General features: G+C 31.9%; 1 protein-coding gene across 18 annotated transcripts in view; it reads left to right on the forward strand.

The window, feature by feature from the left end:
• LOC132745172 (zinc finger protein 500-like) overlaps nt 1-20,481 on the forward strand; it is a 99,964-nt gene that overhangs the window by 50,633 nt on the left and 28,850 nt on the right. The window contains exons 5-7 of one of the 18 annotated variants that reach the window (XM_060734011.1): nt 17,780-17,931; nt 19,043-19,105; nt 19,964-20,132. The exons of 10 other annotated variants lie outside the window; for them this stretch is intronic. In XM_060734011.1, the coding sequence (XP_060589994.1) occupies nt 17,780-17,931; nt 19,043-19,105; nt 19,964-20,132 (384 nt within the window). Of the gene's footprint in view, nt 1-647; nt 1,477-3,226; nt 3,472-5,300; nt 5,848-9,677; nt 9,931-11,741; nt 11,948-14,471; nt 14,737-16,078; nt 16,686-17,779; nt 17,932-19,042; nt 19,106-19,963; nt 20,133-20,481 lie in introns of those variants that run through there. 7 more of the 18 variants (XM_060734246.1, XM_060734217.1, XM_060734299.1 and 4 more) reach the window with 7 other exon arrangements.

Here is a 20,481-nt window from a genome sequence, read left to right on the forward strand (position 1 = left end):
AATATTAGATTTACAATAAATTAAAAGCTTGGGAGGGGAGATCAATACATCAAAACACCAGGTCGGTTTCTATATTTATTTAAACTACCGGTTTCGGGTACTTATATACCCTTCATCAGGTTATCCTAATATTAAATTTGTATAGACTAATTCATGACTTTATAATAGGCCACATTACCAATTAGTATAACAGTCTATGATACTAAAAGATCAGTTTATTATGCTAAAAAATTGGTGTGTTATGCTAAAATATAAGTCTATTATGCTAAAATATCGGTCTATTATGCTATATGCTTTGTATAAATAGTAGTATGTACTTTAAGTGTATTGTCAGAATGCTCCTAGCCATCTTTGTATATTGTTCAGATACAATTCCTCTAATAAAACATAGAGCTTGTATTGCTTTTACTTACTTTTTTTGAAATCTTAATTGTTTCTCCCTTAGGCTTGCTTAGAAACATTTGAATATTATAGATTATATTTAGATCATCTCCAAAGAGAATAGTTATGTTTTGACCATCATGAGCCCATTAGAAACAAAATTGATAAATAAAAAAAGATCAAGAATATAAAAAATTTTTAAGAATAAATTCTTCAGACATTTATATGTTAAATTATATTAAATATTTTTTTTTATAATCTTGCAGACATTCCCAGATCTCATAGTGAGCATGCAAGAGGAAGGAGGAAGAATTTATCCGGAAGAGTGCCCTGGAGCTGCAACTTCTGCGGCAAAACATTCAATTTCAAGTCACTATTAGAGAAACATCTGAGAATTCACACCGGAGAGAGACCGTTTAAGTGTCCAATATGTCCGAAGGCATTTAACCAGAAAGCCCATTTAGACGGACACAAAGTTGTTCACGCAAATCTGAATTTGTTTGATGATTGATATTGTGAAATACATGTACGTGAAAAAAACAAAACATAAAGTGCTGAATTTCTTAAATGGACTGGTCCAGGTTCCACATTTGGACGGTTAATTTGGATATTTACCTTGCATGAATTTTGATGCAAGTCACTGCTAACACTATAGAGCTTGGTCAGACGGCACCGACGAGCCTGCCGGCTTGCCTGGCTGTCTGTGTAACAGTAAAGTGTTTTTTGTGTTACAGTTGGATCAAAATTTTTCGACTATAAAAGCTGAAAACCGATTAATTCATACAGAAAAACTTCAAAAAATATTTGACTCTGGACGTGATGGAAGTCTATGACTGTTTGAATATGGTCGATCATTACTGAAAACAAAATAACTGGACTTATTAGTGTAAATGATATCTTCTTATAATAATTTCTAAAAGGCTTTGAATGATTTAATTAATATACTCTCTGTTCCACAAAGTGAGTTGATTTTTAATGACGAAAAAAAAGTTTTTAGTGTACGAAAGATACTTTAATCAGCTAAATTTCAGGCAGAAATTATCCTACTTGAAACTGTATAAATTTACTGTATCTATAATAGATGAAGTTTATTTATGCCCCCGGGCATATAGTAATTGAACCGTCCGTCCGTCTGTCAGTACGAGGTTAACCTCTTTAAGTTGGATTTTTCTTAAGTTCTACCTGTACCAATGGCTTCTTAGTTTACACACTTACTAATCAATACAAAGTACATGATCTGGTCAAGTTACATAACTATGGCTTTCATATTTACCAAGTTATTGCCCTTTTCAGCACTTAGAAAATGAATAATGGTTAACCTAAAACGGCAAGTTGGAAATATCTTAAGTTCTATCTATACTAATGGCTTCATAATTTCCACACTTACTTATCAATACAAAGTACATGATATTGCCAAGTTATATAACTGTGTCATCCATATTTCCCAGTTATTTCCCTTTTTTCACTTTGAAAATAGGGCCTTGTCTGGTTAACCTATTCCGGCAAGTTGGATTTATCGTAAATTTCTCTTAATTGCTTAATTTATTTAATGATATCTTGCATATTTGGTAGGTGGATACCTTTAATGGTCCTCTAATTTTTTGTGGAGTAAGTGGTCTCTAGGGTCAAAGTCAAGGTCACTGGTTTAGAAAATAAATTTTAACATTTTTGCCCATACAGCCTTTATTTATTGACAGGTGTATTTCATATTTGGTAGGAAGATAACTTGCATGATATTCTATAGGTGTCAGTGGGTCAAGGTCAAGGGTGCCAAGTATAGATTTCTTACATTTATATATATTTGATAAAGTTGAATATTTATCACTTCACAAGTCATAGCAATGACTTGGCAACTTATATATTTCACAATTACAAAATGCCATGACTCTGTCAAGCTATATAACTTGTGTTTACAATTTTTTGGCAATGTTTCTGTCCATAACTGAGTGAATGGGTAAACATTTTTTGAAATACACTGTATTGCTACTGACAAGAATCGGAGCTGGGGGCATTTGTGTTTAACAAACACGTTCTTGTTTTTAAATATTTTTTCCCGCAATAAAGTCTTTTGATTTCATTTGCTTCAATTGTTTTAATTTTTATAACTGCATTCTAACAGATTTCTATCAGAAGAGAATAATTGATTTACAAGTTGTTTAAATGGGTTTTAAGAGGTTGGGGACGGGGGTGAACATGATGGGGGACGGGGGTGAACATGATGAAAAAAGAAATGGTGTCTTTACTTCTAAAATTAGTCTGCCTAATGATGAGTATACATGATAAAAATATGCACAACTTATTTATTCTCTTACAAGCTAGTATTAAATAAGCTTCAAGTAATATCAATAAAGTGTGTTAAAAAGGGGTCAAAGAAATCATATATAATTATTTCAATACTTTAAGGGTTAATTATTCATATATAATTATTTCAATATTTTGAATTACGGTATTCTTTTGATGATATGTTTTGTTAGGTTTTACAGCACACCAACACAATTTAGGTCATATGGCGCCAAAACAGGAAAGATGATTTTGGCTTACCTTGGTAGTTACAAACAAAATCACTAGAGCAACATCAGGGGTCAAAACCACCTCACCTGCAGAAGCTAAGAGATGCATAGACTCTGATGATATACTTATTTAAGCCAATTGCCTATTAAATCTTTTTGCAACATGCTTTCAGAAAGTCCTAGCTAGAACCTTTGCATGATAATGGTCAAGGGAAAGATAATCAGTAATTATGACCGTAATTAAAAGATCTATTTGGTGACTGATAAGTTGTATGTCATAATAACTTTTTTGCTGTAGTATGTCATTAAAACATTGCTTTTTATTACTATTTCAGACAAGTGCAAGCCAAAATTGAAGAAAGGCGTGGCTATACCATGTGACTACTGCGGTAAATTGTTCAGGGACCGCACAGATGCCAGAAGACATAGGAGAACGCATACGGGAGAAAAACCATTTGTTTGTGACATATGCAACAAATGTTTTACTGTGAAAGGCAACCTGAGAAGCCACACATTTAATAAACATTTTTCACGTTTGAAATAATGTTGAAATTAGGCGATATGATTAAAAGAGGCTGCATTTGTGATAATATATAACAACAGACATTCAGAAAAGTATTTTGACATTACTGGACATTCGGTCCAGCAATCTTGGAAGAATCAGTGGATCGAATCAGTTTTCCCAGGACCGAACGAAAATTGGAATAAAGACACTGTCAATATTTTACCTTCAAAATAGTGTTAAACACTCATTTCTTGTAGTCTCGAAAACTAGTAATTTTCCAAGCAGAAATAAGTTTTTGTTCACATGCCCTACTGTAATAGGGATATTACAACTAAATTTTTTAATGATAATCTATCCCAATGACTTTGTAATTGCAAATTTATTTTTGAAAATTATTGATTTGAAATACATAATACTGATAATTACTGTTAATATTTTAATTCGAAATATTATCTTGAAGATTGTTCATGTAAAATCAGTTGAATGTAAAATCTTAAGATTGTTACTGGATAGTCGGACTGGCTCTGAGGGAATTTTTCCCAGTCCAAAGGTAATTTTTATAAAATTACCGGTTAGGTTCGTTGTACCGGCACTTTTCAGAATGTCTGTAACAATAAATTTTCATTTTAAAAATGCCAAACAAAAACCTCACAAAAAACAAACAATAGAACGAACATAAAAGTGAATTAACATTTAACAAATTACAAAAAAAAGAACCTCATAAAAACAACAACAACAAAAAAAACAACACCCAACATTGCTCGATTGAACTAAAGAATAGTTTTTCTTACAGAATAGTTGAAATTTTTTTTTTAATTTGGTACTTTATTTATTTTTTGTTTAATGTGCAATTAAAAAATTGAATAAGTAAATTCATTATATAAATAAATAAATGAATATTTAATGTCTTCCTTTGTAATGTAGAAATTACAACACTTCCTTGCAGTAGCTAAATGACGTACAGAGATGCGTCAGTGGCCGTCAACTTGATTCTTACGCTGTAGGTTGGAATCCCTTCAGGGACTTTGAATTCTTTCATATTGTCAGTAGCTTACTAAACACCAGAGTTTGAACTACTGGGGGTCCCGTTCGTGCCTGAAATAATGCACAGAGGGGCACCTGAGGTCTTCCTCCACCTGTTCAGCTGGAAAGTCGCTTTGTGACCTATTTATTATGTTGGTGTAATGTAAATCCAGCAATACTACTCCCTAACCTTTATGAGTTGTAGATATTATGTATTAGTAGATTAAGAAATCTCCAAATAAATACATGTGTATAACAATTGTTTTTAGATTGTCTTTTCCAATAATAGGGACATATATTGTATTCCTACTTGCTGTCCTACTTTAGTTAAGTTTTTGCTTGCAAGTCAGTATCTCAAAAACTACTGAAGAGAATGTGTTAAAACTGAACCCAATTATTTGAGAGTATCATAGGAAGTCATTGTCTTAGGCCCGTAACCTAGATTTTGAGATTTTGACAGAATTATGGACCTTTTACGAACATAGAAAATATTTCATTATGCAGCTTTTGTTTTACTACTGAATTTAGACAGTAGTCAAGCATGCTATCCTACTTGTTTTTTATTATGAATAAGTTAGATTTATAGAGAAACATTAAAATTAATGTTGTTCTTATATTATTATCAATTTAATCCTTTTGTTATTTTCATTTACAGTTCATTGCCCATAACTCTTAACATGGGTTTTGACAGAATTATACCCCTTTTTTTGAACTTAGAAAATTTTACATAATGCAGCTCTTGTTTTACTGCTGATTACTAACAATAGTAGAGCATGCTGTCCTATTGACAGCTCTTGTTATTACGAATTAGTTAGATTTATAGAGAAACATTTAGTGTTGTTGTTTAATTATTATCAACTTTTGTCTTTTATTATTTGCAGTTCCAGCTGGCATGAAGACATATCCATGTCAGTTATGTAGAAAAGTGTTTGCTAATCGTGGACTCCTGGAAAGACACATTAGAGTGCACACTGGAGAAAGACCATTCGTCTGTAAAACATGTGGAAAGGGCTTTAAACAGAAAGGAGCACTGAAGGGGCATGAGGCGACGCATTTAAGAATAAATATATAGTTTGGGGAAAAATTTATGACTGTGAATTTTTAGAAACTGAAATCAATAAAAAAAAGATGTGAAAATTCATTAGAACTTGTACAGTACATTTTTAGCTAGTTGTGGACTCGCCATTATTGTATACTGCTGAAAGAAGTACCATAAAGATTGTGAAAATGTCGTAGAATGGAAAGAGACATGTATTATATAACTTGTAGACTAGTTTTGATTGTAGGGTTTAGCACTGTTTTTAAATGTTTTAAAATGCACTATAAATATTTTTTTTTTAAAAGAAGTACACATAAAGCACTTTCATAAACTGGGGAAAATATTTGCTATACATATTTACATAGAAATAAAGTGTATTATTAACTAGATTTTAATTGTGGATTTTCCTGAGAATTTTTTTTTTTTTGCTTAAACTACTAGCATAGGGCTGGCTGCAGTGTATTAATTGTATTCCAAAGATAAAAATGTCCCTATATTGTATTTATATTATAATCAATATACATTTATCTATAATAAAAAAAGCATGTTTATTAAGAGTGCTACTTCATGAAGTAAAATAGGCTACTTCTATACCACATTGTAAAGAAGTATCACAATTTTTATAATTTTAGGGGGGGGAAAAAGTTTTTCATTTTGTAAGAGAGAAATTGTTTAGGGAAATTTGAGATTGTTCCCGCATTGTCATTCATTTTTACCATTGTTGGTACAAACAGTATCTTTAGGTCCTTTCATGTGAGGTAGCAGTCCAGGCTAGGATGTTTGTTTGAGCCTGAAATAATGCATAGAGGTTGGAACTTTACTAAAGTACATCAAGTGTGACTTAAAAAAAAACAACCCGAAATTGGCAAATAATAATAAGACATACGTAGTATGAAACTTGTGAATGAATTAATTTCCACCATAAATGAATATAGATTGCAAGACTACTTTAAATGTGCATTTATTTTTTCAGGAGGTAAGAATAAATGCACAGTTTGTGGGAAATCATTTCCATACAAGTATAATCTGGAGATGCATATGAGAGTCCACACCGGAGAAAAGCCGTATGCCTGCAACGCCTGCGGGAAACGATTCAACCAGAAAGGAAACCTGAAAAGTCACATGATAACACATTATGATGTTTGAAATATTTTAAAACCCTTAAAATTTAAAGGGGACTTCACTGAGGATTGTTGGCATGAAAGGGCTGGAAATTGTTGTTTTTTTTTCTTTGTTTAAGACTTTTGTGCCATTCGATGTAGGTCTGGACTAAAAATCATGCTAAAATTGTTTTTTTTCATTTGAACTCTGAGGATATTATATTTTTTTACTATGTTTTGCACATTTTTAGCTCGACTTTTCTATGAAAAGGGGAGCTATCCTACTCGCCCCGGCGTCGGCGTTAGCGTTAGCGTTAGCGTTGGCGTCACACCTTGGTTAAGTTTTTCGTACCACCCCACTTTATTTCAGAAGTATTACAAGTATGGCTTTGAAACTTACCATACTTGTTCACCATCATAACCTCCATCTACAGACAAGAGTACATAACTCTGTCAAGGTTTTTGACAGAATTATGGCCCTTTTTTGACTTAGAAAGTGTATTGAGCTTGGTTAAGTTTTTTGTACCACCTCACTTTATTTCAAAACCATTGGAGGTATTGCTTTGAAACTGACCATACTTGTTTACCATCACGACCTTCATCAACAGACAAGAGGACATAACTCTGTCAAGGTTTTTGACAGAATTATGCCCCTTTTTGACTTAGAAAATACATTGAATATGGGTAAAATCCACTTATTGCCTTAACCCTTTGAGATATTGCTTTGAAACTTTTAATGCTATTTCACATCATTACCCCATCTGTACGCAAGAGAAGGTAACTCTGTCAAGGATTTGTTTTAAAAATTAAGGCCTTTTATCGACTTAGAATCTTGGTTAAGTTTTTTGTACCACCTCACTTTATTTCAAAACCATTGGAGGTATTGCTTTGAAACTGACCATACTTGTTTACCATCACGACCTTCATCAACAGACAAGAGGACATAACTCTGTCAAGGTTTTTGACAGAATTATGCCCCTTTTTGACTTAGAAAATACATTGAATATGGGTAAAATCCACTTATTGCATTAACCCTTTGAGATATTGCTTTGAAACTTTTAATGCTATTTCACATCATTACCCCCATCTGTACGCAAGAGAAGGTAACTCTGTCAAGGATTTGTTTTAAAAATTAAGGCCTTTTATCGACTTAGAATCTTGGTTAAGTTTTTAGTACCAGTCCACTTTTTGACTGAACTGTTTGAGATATTAATTTGAAAGTTGGAATACTTGTTTACAATCATGATTCCCAAACATGTCCAGGAGAAGGTAATTCTGTCAAAGATTTTATTTGAATTATGGCCCTTAACTGTCAATGTTTTGTATTATAGGCAAGCACTAAAAAAGTCGAGCGCGCTGTCTTACGGACAGCTCTTGTTCCATTTTAAATTCATTACTTGATCTATGCAAGAATTTCAACATTTTATAAATGTTATTTTTATTATTATTTTCTTAAACATCAGTAACTGTTGAGCTGAAAAAAAAGTTATTAGACTTTGACTCAGGACCCAGTGTTCAAAAAGATTTAAGGATCAGGATCAAATTAAAAAACTCCCAATATTCTACACTGTTTATCCTCATAGAGTAAATATTTATATTAACTATATAAACTGGACTTGAAAAAGCATGTTTATGAAATTTTAGAATAAATTCATTGTTATTTTCAAAATTTAAGGGGCTAATTGATTTAAATATTGATTTTGAAAATCCTGAAATTTATCCTTATTTTGATCTGAATATTTTTGTATTAAATTTTGTTTTGATATTTGTCTTATTTTATCCCAAAATTTATCATTAAGTAAAGGCTTTGTAAAGACAAGTGAATCTTAATTAGCCCTTTGCTGCCTTGGTTTTAAGTTGATCATTCCTGAGACAGTGTTTATAAAATAATTGTATTTTGTGCACTTAGATCTTAATTCATTAAGACCTCAAAAGGTGTTATTTTAACGATTTGCTAAGTACATAATTATGTAATTATTTTTCAAATGGCTAGTAAGAATTTTTTCCCCCCTTTTTTGTTCAATATTTTTTTTTTTTTTTTTTTTTTTTTTTTTTTTTTTTTTGTTTTTGTGATTTATCTGTTTGAATGTTATGTATTCCTATGTGACAAGAGTGAAAAACAAGCTTGCACATAGCAGCACATATACATGTATGTTGATCAAGATCAAGTTTGTTAAAACGTTCGTATGATACATATTTCCAGTATATTTTTCTAAAAGAAAATCCTTTCTAAAAGCATTGTGCATATTGTATAGCATACAAGATTTTTTACGAATAAAAGTTGATTGTTAATTAACATGTGTGATTTGTTTTGAAAATAATTATATTCATGCCAGTTGATTTGAAAAAAATTTTAAGCTTGCGATTTGGTAATACGTTTTTGTTGGAGAAATTCAGTTTGGTGTAAAAATGAAACAACTTAAATTAAATTATGTAATGTGACAAGGCGATCTAGCTTACTAACTGAATGTTGATGGTTCTAGTCAGGTGCCAGATTGTACCTAAAATAGTGCACCGAACGGCACCTGATGTCTTCCTTCATGAGTTTTGTTGAAAAGTTGTCATTTGACATTTAGTGTGTTTGCAACTTAAAACCCAACTAAACAAAACAAAAAATATTCATAATTTTTGTAGATTTGTCAAGGTGGTATAATCATTTAATGTTATGAGAAAAAATATAATTCTTGTTGGAATATAGGTAGTACTCAATAAATTATACTATGAATAATATAATAGCTTAAAGAACATATCTTGAGTTTTTTCCATGTTGGCGGCCATCTTGTTGGTAATCTTGGATTTCTCTGATCGCCATCATTTATGGTTTCATATATTACAGACTTTAAGGAACATTTTGGTATATAACATTAATTGTTGCAATGACTGGCGAGGTTCATCATTTTTTTGGTCCTGATTGCCAACCTACCAAAATGAATACACACTCTCCAGATAAGGCCCTTAAAATGCTTTTCACCCTCTTTGTGAGTAAAACAACTTATAATTTTCATGTTGTAAAAATTCATACATATTTTTTCAGTTTCATATTTTTGATTTTTATATAAAAAATATTATTTTTATTATGTTCTACACATTTTGATCATTTTGATCTTAATCTGTTTCAGATGTTGGAATACCAGGCCGAAGTTTCAAGCCGTGTACAGAATGTGGTAAAGTCTTCCCTTCTCAAGCCAAGTTGACTACACACATGTTTACACATACAGGACATAAACCATTTGAATGCAGTATATGCCATAAACGGTTTACACAGAAGGGCAACATGAGGTCACACATGTTGGTCCATGTGAAAGACAAATAATTCACGATACTGATGTGCACATTGTTCTTTGAACTCTGATTACTTGTTCATTGTTAAAACTCAAAGGCATTTCCAAGGGCAGATAACCCTGACTGTCATGTTTGCTCACTTTAATTTTTTTTTCTCTATTTTTACCCCAGCTGTGTTTTTACCTTGTCTAAAATACCATCACTTATAATCAGTTCAAACATGAAAATCCTTGTTTACTATCAAGGGCAAGTAATTCTGCCAGGTTATGCCCCCTTTTCTGCTTGGATGTTGTTTGTGGATAAGTTGTTGAAAGTAGGAGACTGTTTGTATTGAAGATGTATATTTCCTTATTATTTGAACACTTACTGGTGATAAAAGTCATGTTGGTTTTAAATGAAGTTGTGAGGGTCAGAATATATACCATTTGGGTGACGAAATTTGTGACTATGAAAAAACAACAACAACGCAAGATGAAGCAAGTAATTTGGGTTAAGAAACAAATTGTGTGGGTCATTTAACCATGTGGGTAATGAAATCATGTTGGTCAATAAGCCATGTGGGTTATGAAATCATTTGGGTCATTTAACCATGTGGGTTATGAAATCTTGTGGGTCATTGAACCATGTGGGTTATGAACTCATATGGGTCATTAAGCCATATTGGTTATGAAATCATGTGGGTCATAAAACCATGTGGGCTATTGAACCATGTGGGGTCATGAAATCATGTGGGTCCTTAAGCCACGTGGGTTATGAAATCATATGGGTTATTAAGCCATGTGGGTACTGAAATCATGTGGGTCATTGGGGCTATGCAATCATGTGGGTCATTTAGCCATGGGGGTTATGCAATCATGTGGTCATTAAGCCATGTGGGTTATGAAATCATGTGAGTCATTAAGCCTTGTGAGTAATGAAATCATGTGGGCCATAAAACCATGTGACATGTGCATTATTAGACAAACCATGCAGTTTATTAATCATATGATTTGTTCAGGAAAGTTCAACTTAGTTATTTGTGTGTGCAATGATGCAAGGTGCACATTTACTGTTTCTCTAAAGTTAGAATATGCATAACCATTATAAATTTTGACTTTATTGTTAGTATTTTGTTACCAAAGTAAATTTCAGATTTCTTTTAGATATTTTAATGTTTGCATTTATTTTACTCTGTAGTTTAGTGTTAATTAGAAATTATTGTTTTAAAAGAAATTATTGAATAAAGAAGGTATCTTAACAATTTTGTTTGAAATTGTATTAATTATGCCATTGTAAAACTTATCACAAATATAATTTATATTGCTAATAGCATATGACAGTTTGGCAGTCTATGGTCCTGATCTTGGCTGATGGGCGAAAGGCTTAAAAAATCATGTCCGTGCATTTGGTGGGTAGGTAGGTCTTGACCTGTAGATAAATCCAAGGGTTTATGAGGTCAGTAGGTCATGTCCTTGGTTTTGAGGTCAGTAGGTCATGACCTTGGTTTTGAGGTCAATTGGTCAAAAGTTGCTTAAGGACACAGAAAGCTCTGATTATTAACAAATAAGCACTTTATAATTTAATACAAGATGCCTAATGATTATGATGATTGCATTTTGTTTTTATGTATGCTGAAATAATTTACCTTTACACTGATGAGCTTTTGATTATTAGATGATGTATAGAAACAAATTGTCACCTTAGTGCAGTAACTGGTTCACTCCTATTAAATTTAGGACTTAACCTGCTACTGCACTAAGATGGCAAAATGTTATACTACTTTTGTACCTAGTATGATCACTATTAAAGTGCTATACAATGCAATGGAATAGCATTTAAATGTTCACAAAATGATGCCTTAGTGATATCCAAGTTTAGAAAAAGGGATATTTTACTGAAATAGATATTTTTGTAACTTTCAGACACAGACCAGGGGAAGAAACACGAGTGTAACTTTTGCGGAAAGTCCTTAACGTCACGATTCCAGTTGACCATGCATTTGAGAACGCACACCGGAGAGAGACCATTTGCTTGCGAATATTGCGGGAAAAGATTCAAACAGAAAAGTCAACTAAGAACTCACTCAGCTGTTCATTATAAACTGTTGATGTGAAATTGTATGAATGTGAATGGAGAGATAAAGAAATTTCAGTGACAAAAATAATGGAGAGTGTGTTTGTGGTTAAAAAGGGAAACATGGAAAGAAAACTGCTAGGTTTTTGTGTAGAAAAAATAGAGGAAGAAATGAAGAGCTATTTGATAAAAGCACTTGATAATGAACCCATTTTGAAGCAGGGTTTTCATTTTGAGGCAAAAGATTATAATATTATGTGCTAGCTAAAAAAAAGCTGATATTGCTACAGGGGTCAATGGGAATATTTTAATCTACAAGCTGAAAATGCAACAGATGCAAACAGCGTAATTTAAACAATGATGCAGATTGCCAATTTGTTAACAATGAGAACCCAGTGTGAATATTCTTTGATTTAGATATTTGATAATAAGTCTGGGTAAATGGGGGATATGTAAAGCAAAATGACAAAAAAAAGGAGAAAATAAATTATTATTATAAAATGAAATATAAATATTAAAGCTCTTTGAGATTGTAAAAAGAAAATATTGGTAACAAATTGAAAACTTAGCTTTGAAAAGCTTTGTGCACTGATTTATACTGCAGTGAATTAGTTAAGTGACTTGACTTTATTGATTGAAATTTATGATACAATATAACCAATGGAAAAGAGGGAAGGTGGAATATATTATATATATATGAGCAGCGTCACGACAAAACCAACATAGTGCGTTTGCAACCAGCATGGATCCAGACCAGCCTGCGCATCCGCACAATCTGATCAGGATCCATGCTGTTCGCTATCAGTTTCTCTACTTGTAATAGGGTTGGTAAGTGAATAGCATGGATGCTGATCAGACTGCACAAATGCACATGCTGGTCGCAAACGCATTTTGTTGGTTTTGTCATGGCGCAGCTCATGTTATAATTATACATATACAAAACTATTTAGGTATTGGTGTTATTATGATTGTTTTATAATTTGATAATTAGATTCGAAAAGAAAGAAGATAATGTTTTTGGCTCAAACATTCGAAGAATAGAGAGAAGTATTGTTCTGACCAAGGTGTTGGATTCATACTTTGGTTAGGTTTTTCTAGTGCTATCTCCAACACTACTGAAGGGAATGGATTGAAAATTAAAACACCTATTCCAGAGCACAAAAAGAAGCTATTGTCCAAGGCCCATAACTCTAACAGAATTGTAGCCCTTTTTTTGTTTGAATTTAGAAGATTCAATACATTATCCAGAGCTCTTGTTTTACTATCAAGCACTGAGAATAGTCGAGCTTGTCTGTTTTGAAGAAAAAGTTGAGCAGTTATGACCACTGTGTTATTATTGAACTATTCACCAAGAAGTGCGTTATAATAAACTTCAAAGTATTCCTTTTTTCATATACTTTTTAAGGTAATTAACTAAAAACTATCAGCATGAAAATTGAAGTACCATTTGCTAATCATGACGAGGCAAAGGGAAATGTAAGTTTTTAGAGTTACATGTAGCATCTTGTTACACTAAGAAGTATTGTTAATACAGGTTATTAAAATAAAATTTAATAAAAAAGCTATTATTATATAAAGATTTTAAACTCTTTTCTATACTCCCGATTGGCATACTTTGTACATGGAAATCTGTTGTACAAAGGACATAACTAAGTGAACAGTATTTCTAGAGTAATACCACTTTTTCACATTAAAAATAAAGTATTAATATATCTTGGATATTCACATGCACAAATTTATTCATTTTATTGAGAAATCAAGCAAATAACATCCTAACACTTGTGTTGGAACAAAAGGTGCTGCTCTTGACTATTTGATATTGAAGTTCTTTATACGGTCACTTTAGTGCAGTAATAGAATAACTCCTATTACATTATATAAGGAGATAACCTTTTATTGTATTTATTGTACTAAGATGAGGATTCTTTGATGAACAGTTCCTAATATTAAAAGTAGAGCAAAGCCATGTTTCACAAATTTGTCATGGTAATGATTCAATGCTGAATCACTTATGGATTGTGTTGTAATAACTTGAGTTATGTTGGATAAACTTTTGACCAAAATAAATGTCCTGGCCACTAATTCTTTATGGCCCTTCTGCCAGCAATGCTGCTTGTTAACCCCCCCCCCCTCCTGAATATCCACCCCTGAATATAACCAACAATATTCATACCCAAGTTTGTGAACAAACATCAATAAAATGTCTTAGAATTATAAGAAAAATTCTGTTGTCAAGTAAACTGTATTTTATTTGTGCATTAAATATAACTGATAAAATCATAGATTTATACCAAATATTTACTTTATTTGAGTATACTGATAAAATCATAGACTGTGTTACAAACTAACCAAACTGTGCTTTATTTGTGCATATTTTTATAAAATTATAGACTGTGTTACAAATTTACCAAACCGTATTATATTTGTGCATACGGATAAAATTATACTGTGTTACAAAATAACCAAACTACTATATTTGTGCATATTTTATAAAATTATAGACTGTATTACAAATATAGACTGTGTTATAAACTGTTACAAAATTACCAAACTGTATTTTATTTTCCTTATATTAACAGGTTTGAAGACTAGACGACAGGAGGAAGTACAGGCGGGTAAGACATGTGAGCTCTGTTTGAAGGTATTCCCATCACCTGCTCACCTACGTATGCATGTGCGTGTACATACTGGAGAAAAACCGTTCAAGTGCCCTGATTGTAATAAAGGATTCACCCAGAAAGGACACATGAGATCACATTATTTGACAGCACATGTTACTAAAAATATATAGGTGTATGTTTATGATTGTGAAATATGGGGTCACAAGTTATAGTGAAAAATATTTTATGCTGATCGCATTGCACAGCGGCTTATATGAGTTGGCAGTTATGATTGTGAAATATGGGGTTGCAAGATACAGTAATACACATTTTATGCATAAGACATTGCACAGTAGCTTATGTAATTAAAATATTTAAGCTAACAGTTATGATTGTGAAATATGGGTTTGCATGATATAGTAAAACATTTTATTCAGATAACAATTGGCAGCACTTTTGATATTTAAATTTACATTTTTGATTCTGAAATATGGAGAGGCAGAAGCTATTTTCTTTAATTACATATGGCAGCACACCTGACTAAGTTTTCGCTTATGATTGTGAAATATGACAATGCTATAATTATATAGATTAAGTTTTAAAGGCATGAATTTTATGCAGATCAGTTTACATATGGCTGCATATGTGACTAAAATATCTAGGTTTATGTTAATGATTGTGAAATTGAGTAGCGGAGATGTAGTTAATAGTGAAATGTTAAAAAGTAAATAACATTTTATATTAAGGTCTGGTTACCAAAGAATGTACTGGGTTACGGATTTACATAATGAGGACACATACATTACAAACTTGGACAATCATGTTCTGTTATTTAGAATGTGAAATATAGTTATGTTGCATATAAGATATACTCAGTGTTCTGTATATTATGTATATATATATAATACAAATAATCATAAAGGACAAATCAATGATTGACAAAATGAATAATATGTTTTTATACAATGTTTGGATGTTTTGATTACCAGACTTGTTTGAGAGTTTGTTACTTTATAACTTGACATTGTTTTCTGTTTCTTTGCATTGGTAGAAGTAGGTTATAGAAATTAGGTATATATTTTGAATAATGATGATTACAATACATGTGTTTTTATGATTTAATGTTAATTATTATTGTATAAGTATGACTGTGTTTATGATTTGAATAATTTGTTAATATACAAACTTTCTTTTTTCTTTTTCTGTAAATAAATAGAACTAAATTTCATTCAGAATTCTGTCTTGATTTTCTTTAGATAAACCTTGGTAATAGCACAATACTGCTGTTGTATTAAAGACTATTTCTTATAGATATGAACGGTAGGTTTATTACAATAAATCTTCAGTAATGGAACTGAAATGAAAAAAAAATCTTAGCGTTTCCTTCACCTGAATTATTGAAAAAATACGTGTATCAAATGGTGAGGTTTTCTTATTCAAATTCTGTTTCTTTATTGAAGACTTGGTATTAAAAATATAAGTCTGATAAAAAAAATATAGATAAGGTAATTTGTGACACATGTTGAATTTAAGTTTGTTTTTGTTTGGTTTCCATGGTGATAATTTTATTCCTTGTACTTTTTCAGACTTTCCTCGAGAGCAGCCAGTTATAGATCCAGCCAATGAGAAGCAGTGTAGATACTGCGGGAAGATGTTTGCTGCGCCTGCGTTCCTTAAGAGACACATGAGAATACATACCGGAGAGAGGCCGTTTGTGTGTGTTTGTGGGCGTGGCTTTACACAGAAGGTTCATCTCCGAACACATTATGCCAACACGCATATGAAATAAGAGGACGCACATATGAAATAAGAAAACACATGTATGATATAAAAGAACACACATATGAAATAAGAGGAAGCACAAATGCAATAAGAGAACACACATGATATAAGAGAACACACACATGAAAAAAGAGGATTATTTGATTTTATACATGAGGACATGCGTATGATATAAGAACACATATGAAATATGAGAACGCATATATGATATTAGAGGACACACATGAAATAAGAAAGTGTAGATGAACTTGATATGAGACAGTTTATATCTTGTGCATGAGAGATATGTATCAACATAACGAAGAAGTCTCAAATTAATGTTGTAAATAAAGATATGTGAAATATTTAATGTAATTTGTATCATCTTTTTATTTATACAGTTTAGGCAAAATATACAAATAGTGCAAAGTTTATCATTATTCATTATTTATAAAAAGTGTGAATTGATATATACCGGTATTTGCTGGTAAAGTTTTCATAACATAAATGTGTTGAAATAATTAGCAACTGTCTCACAAAAAATTGGGTAATATAGCAATTGTCTTACAAATTTATGGAAAAAGTTTAGTGAACACTGTACAGTCAAGAAATGGGTTGGCGCTCGTATAGCTACCCAGGACTAATGAAACATGATTTTTTTTGTTACAAATAAATACACCAAGGTAAACCATATTACTCGTTTAATATTTAATTTTATTTATATAATTTGAATGATGAATTTTTACCCTGGACCTCCTGAATTTGTGTAATGGATTTGCCCAGCTTTGAAATAGGAACAGTCCATTTAATGTTTCAGGGATTTTAGTATTGAAAATACAAACATTGCGCTACCAACAATATATAACATGGTCAGACTGCACTTAATCTAGGTCGGTTCCAATCCAGCAGTTTAAAGGCTAATGCATGATGCAACGTAAGAAAATATTTTTTTGATGTTATGAAAGAATGTGAAAAAATACTGACTGATGCCAAAATATAAATTAATAAATGTCTAGGAAAAAAGAAAGAAGTTATTATTATGAATGTAGCTATACATAGGTATAGACCTTTTTATGACGCGGTGCGTTGCTATGAAAAATTGACCAATTATGTAGACAGTATTTTCACCCACATGCTCAATCTATGTAGGGAAAAAGATTGTCGCCCAACACAGAAATGTGATAAAAGTTCATAGATAATTCTGAGATAGTTGACGGAAAAAAAGTAAAAAGAAATATATATTTAAATAGCTTTTAACATTAGAAAAGCAAATGATGACTCCATAGCTTTATGGCCATCGGCTTTTAACTTCTTGTAAGCAAACCAAAAACAAAGGCACATTATGATAAGATTTCACACGCCTGCTGCCCCTTTAATGAGGCTTCCCATCAGTGGCATTGCTTGCCAACCTGAGGCCACAATACATTAACAATAATGCATGTCATAGAATAGTATTTTGTAAACATGCATTATATACAATTTTGTAAAATAATATAATTTAATGGATATGTTATATTTGTTTTCAGATTCAGGACATATTAAATATGATTGTAGATTCTGTGGAAAGATGTTCGCGGCACCATCGCTGTTGAAACGACACTTGAGAGTTCATACCGGAGAAAAACCATTTACCTGCGTTCACTGTGGCAAGGGCTTCACACAGAAGGAAAACATGAGGGTACACGCAATCACCGTACATTTAAAAGGATGTGAAACTCTCGGAATGGAGAATTTATATGACTGAATAGATTACTATGATAGATTTTCATGTTGAAATATTTGAAAAATTATTCTTGGGGGCAAGAAATATATGGTATTTTTGTAGTTGTATAATATTGGTTATAAAGATTTTTAACATGTTATATGGCCCTATAAATATGGTTGTTTGTAAATATAACCTAAGCCGCAAGGCCAGGGTTATATTGCAAACAACTGTTTATATACGAGCATATAATCTGTCAGGAATATTTATAAGAAATTTATAATACTGCATCATACTTCCATTTTTAGAGAGAAAAAAAACAAAATTTCTTCATGAATTGACAGCAGCTGTTTATAATTATAGAATTATATAAACGTCACGCTAATGTAATGGAAAGTGACGTCACAAACATTAAATATTATGATAATTGATAGAACAAACTTTTTCAGCTATTGACGTTTTGAAGAAGGTAGCCTATTATACTCTATTATTAATAATTGGTGATACCTTAAATGAATAAAATGTGCCAATATCACTTTGTATTTTTATTGATTCAATTGAAATATAGTATTACTGCAGAGGGGGACCGAACCGTTGATTCGTAAATAAGGCTTTTTCGATTATAAATAATTACGATACTTATTTTCAAAACCAGTGCATATCTGTATGATTCAATTTTCCATTTTACAAAATGAATGCAAATACCAAGTGGCATAATGTAACTTCTGTGTAAACCCGTTAATTTAGTGTAAATCTTTTCATGAACTTAAATTTTCTACCGAAAAAGCGGCTGACTGGCAGGGAGAGCATCATATTTGAAATCAATAGGTTGTTACTAAACAAGATCCTGAGGCACAACAAAATATATTATATACGTGACACTTGATATCCAACATCAAGTCTAATGGTCATACGTTGTCTCTTACTACCTATTCAGAAATCATGTGGGCTTTGTACTCTGTCACTTGGTTGAGAATTAAGGGTTACTTTTAATTACTGGTTAGGTATCCAGGAAAGCAGAAGGAATTAGAAAACATTGCAATAAAAAATATTGATATTCATATATTATATGTGATCCTGTTTTCAGACAAACACAGATACAGATAGCAATCTGTCTTATAATACAACTAGAAATGCTGAGTATACAAGGGTATGTATTGTGATCCTATATACTTAAGACTGAAGATAAGCATTTAAATTCATCCAGTTAAATGAGTTAAAAAAGTGACAACTCCTTAATGGAAACATGTCTATTTTAAGTTACTTTTTAGAAGAAAAACAAAAGCTAGCTATTTGTAATTTTTAACAAATGCTGTATCACTGTTTCTACCAAAGTTTGGTTTTTGGGGCATCTTTTTTTTCTTTTATGCCCCCACTAAAAAAGCAGGGAGCATCCTGTGACGGGGTAATGGTACGTCTGTATGAACATACATGGGTCAATACATGTATTGAAATCCTCTTATCCTTGTCCAAACAATAACTTGAGAAGGAATTTATTTTTAACTTGGTATGGTCAGTTTATGACCCCAATTGATAATAAGGTCAAAGATCAAGGTCACAGTGACAATTTAAAATCCTAATCCAGAATTTTCTTTAGAAGGAATATCACTTGGTTAATTTTACATGATTTTACAATAAAATTCGTATTGATCTATAACTTAAGAAGGAATTAGCCTTGGTTTATGTAATTTGATGCGAACATTGCCCACGGACAGTAAATTACTCAAGTTGATTTTGAGGTCAAAGGTCAAGGTCACAGTTAAGTCCTTGACCAGACAAAAATTTGAAAAAGGAATAAGATGTAGTAAATGCTACTTTGAAAGAACACTGTGGTAAAGGTTACTTGGTAGGAATAGTTTCAAACTTCATAAGTGAAAAACTATTTGGCTAACATCTTGTAGTGAAAACTAATGATCCCAAAATCTTACCTAGAGCACAGTGAATGATAATGACGCTAATGTTGCTCATAATAATAATAGAGTATAACTTCAGCATCCATTTTTTTCAGGAAATGTTGCTGAGGGAAATTTACAATATGACTGTTAACCAGGCAATTAATCATATTATGGTTACATTATTTACTACAACTGAACTTATGACATCATCTGTAATGGGCGTTAAAAACAGAAGGTCGTGCGCAGAGGGGCTAGATCCTATCCGAAGAACACTACTGGAGTGTAAGTTTTCACACAAATTTTACACACATATTTTAAGTTTGATGACAATTCTGTTGTTTTGATGAAGTTTAACATAATCAGATGTTCCAAGGGAATACATGTACCATGGGTGGACATCCATGGTCTTGGCCAAGATGGATTGTTACTAAACTTCACATGAATGATCAACTTAATCAGGGCAAGTGTCATGTCCATTTACCAGCACCTTTGTTCACTAAAAAGAAGCACTTTAAAATAAAAATTGTAAAGATTGGTCTCAAAATCTTTAAAAAAATCTTAAGATATTGACCCATGAGCGTCAAGTTCTAACATTAGCGTGTAAATTGCAAACATGTCCACCTTGTCATTT

Source organism: Ruditapes philippinarum, unplaced genomic scaffold (genome assembly GCF_026571515.1).
Source record: "Ruditapes philippinarum isolate M1 unplaced genomic scaffold, ASM2657151v2 ctg410_1_1_1_1, whole genome shotgun sequence".
In the NCBI taxonomy this organism is placed as follows: domain Eukaryota; kingdom Metazoa; phylum Mollusca; class Bivalvia; order Venerida; family Veneridae; genus Ruditapes; species Ruditapes philippinarum.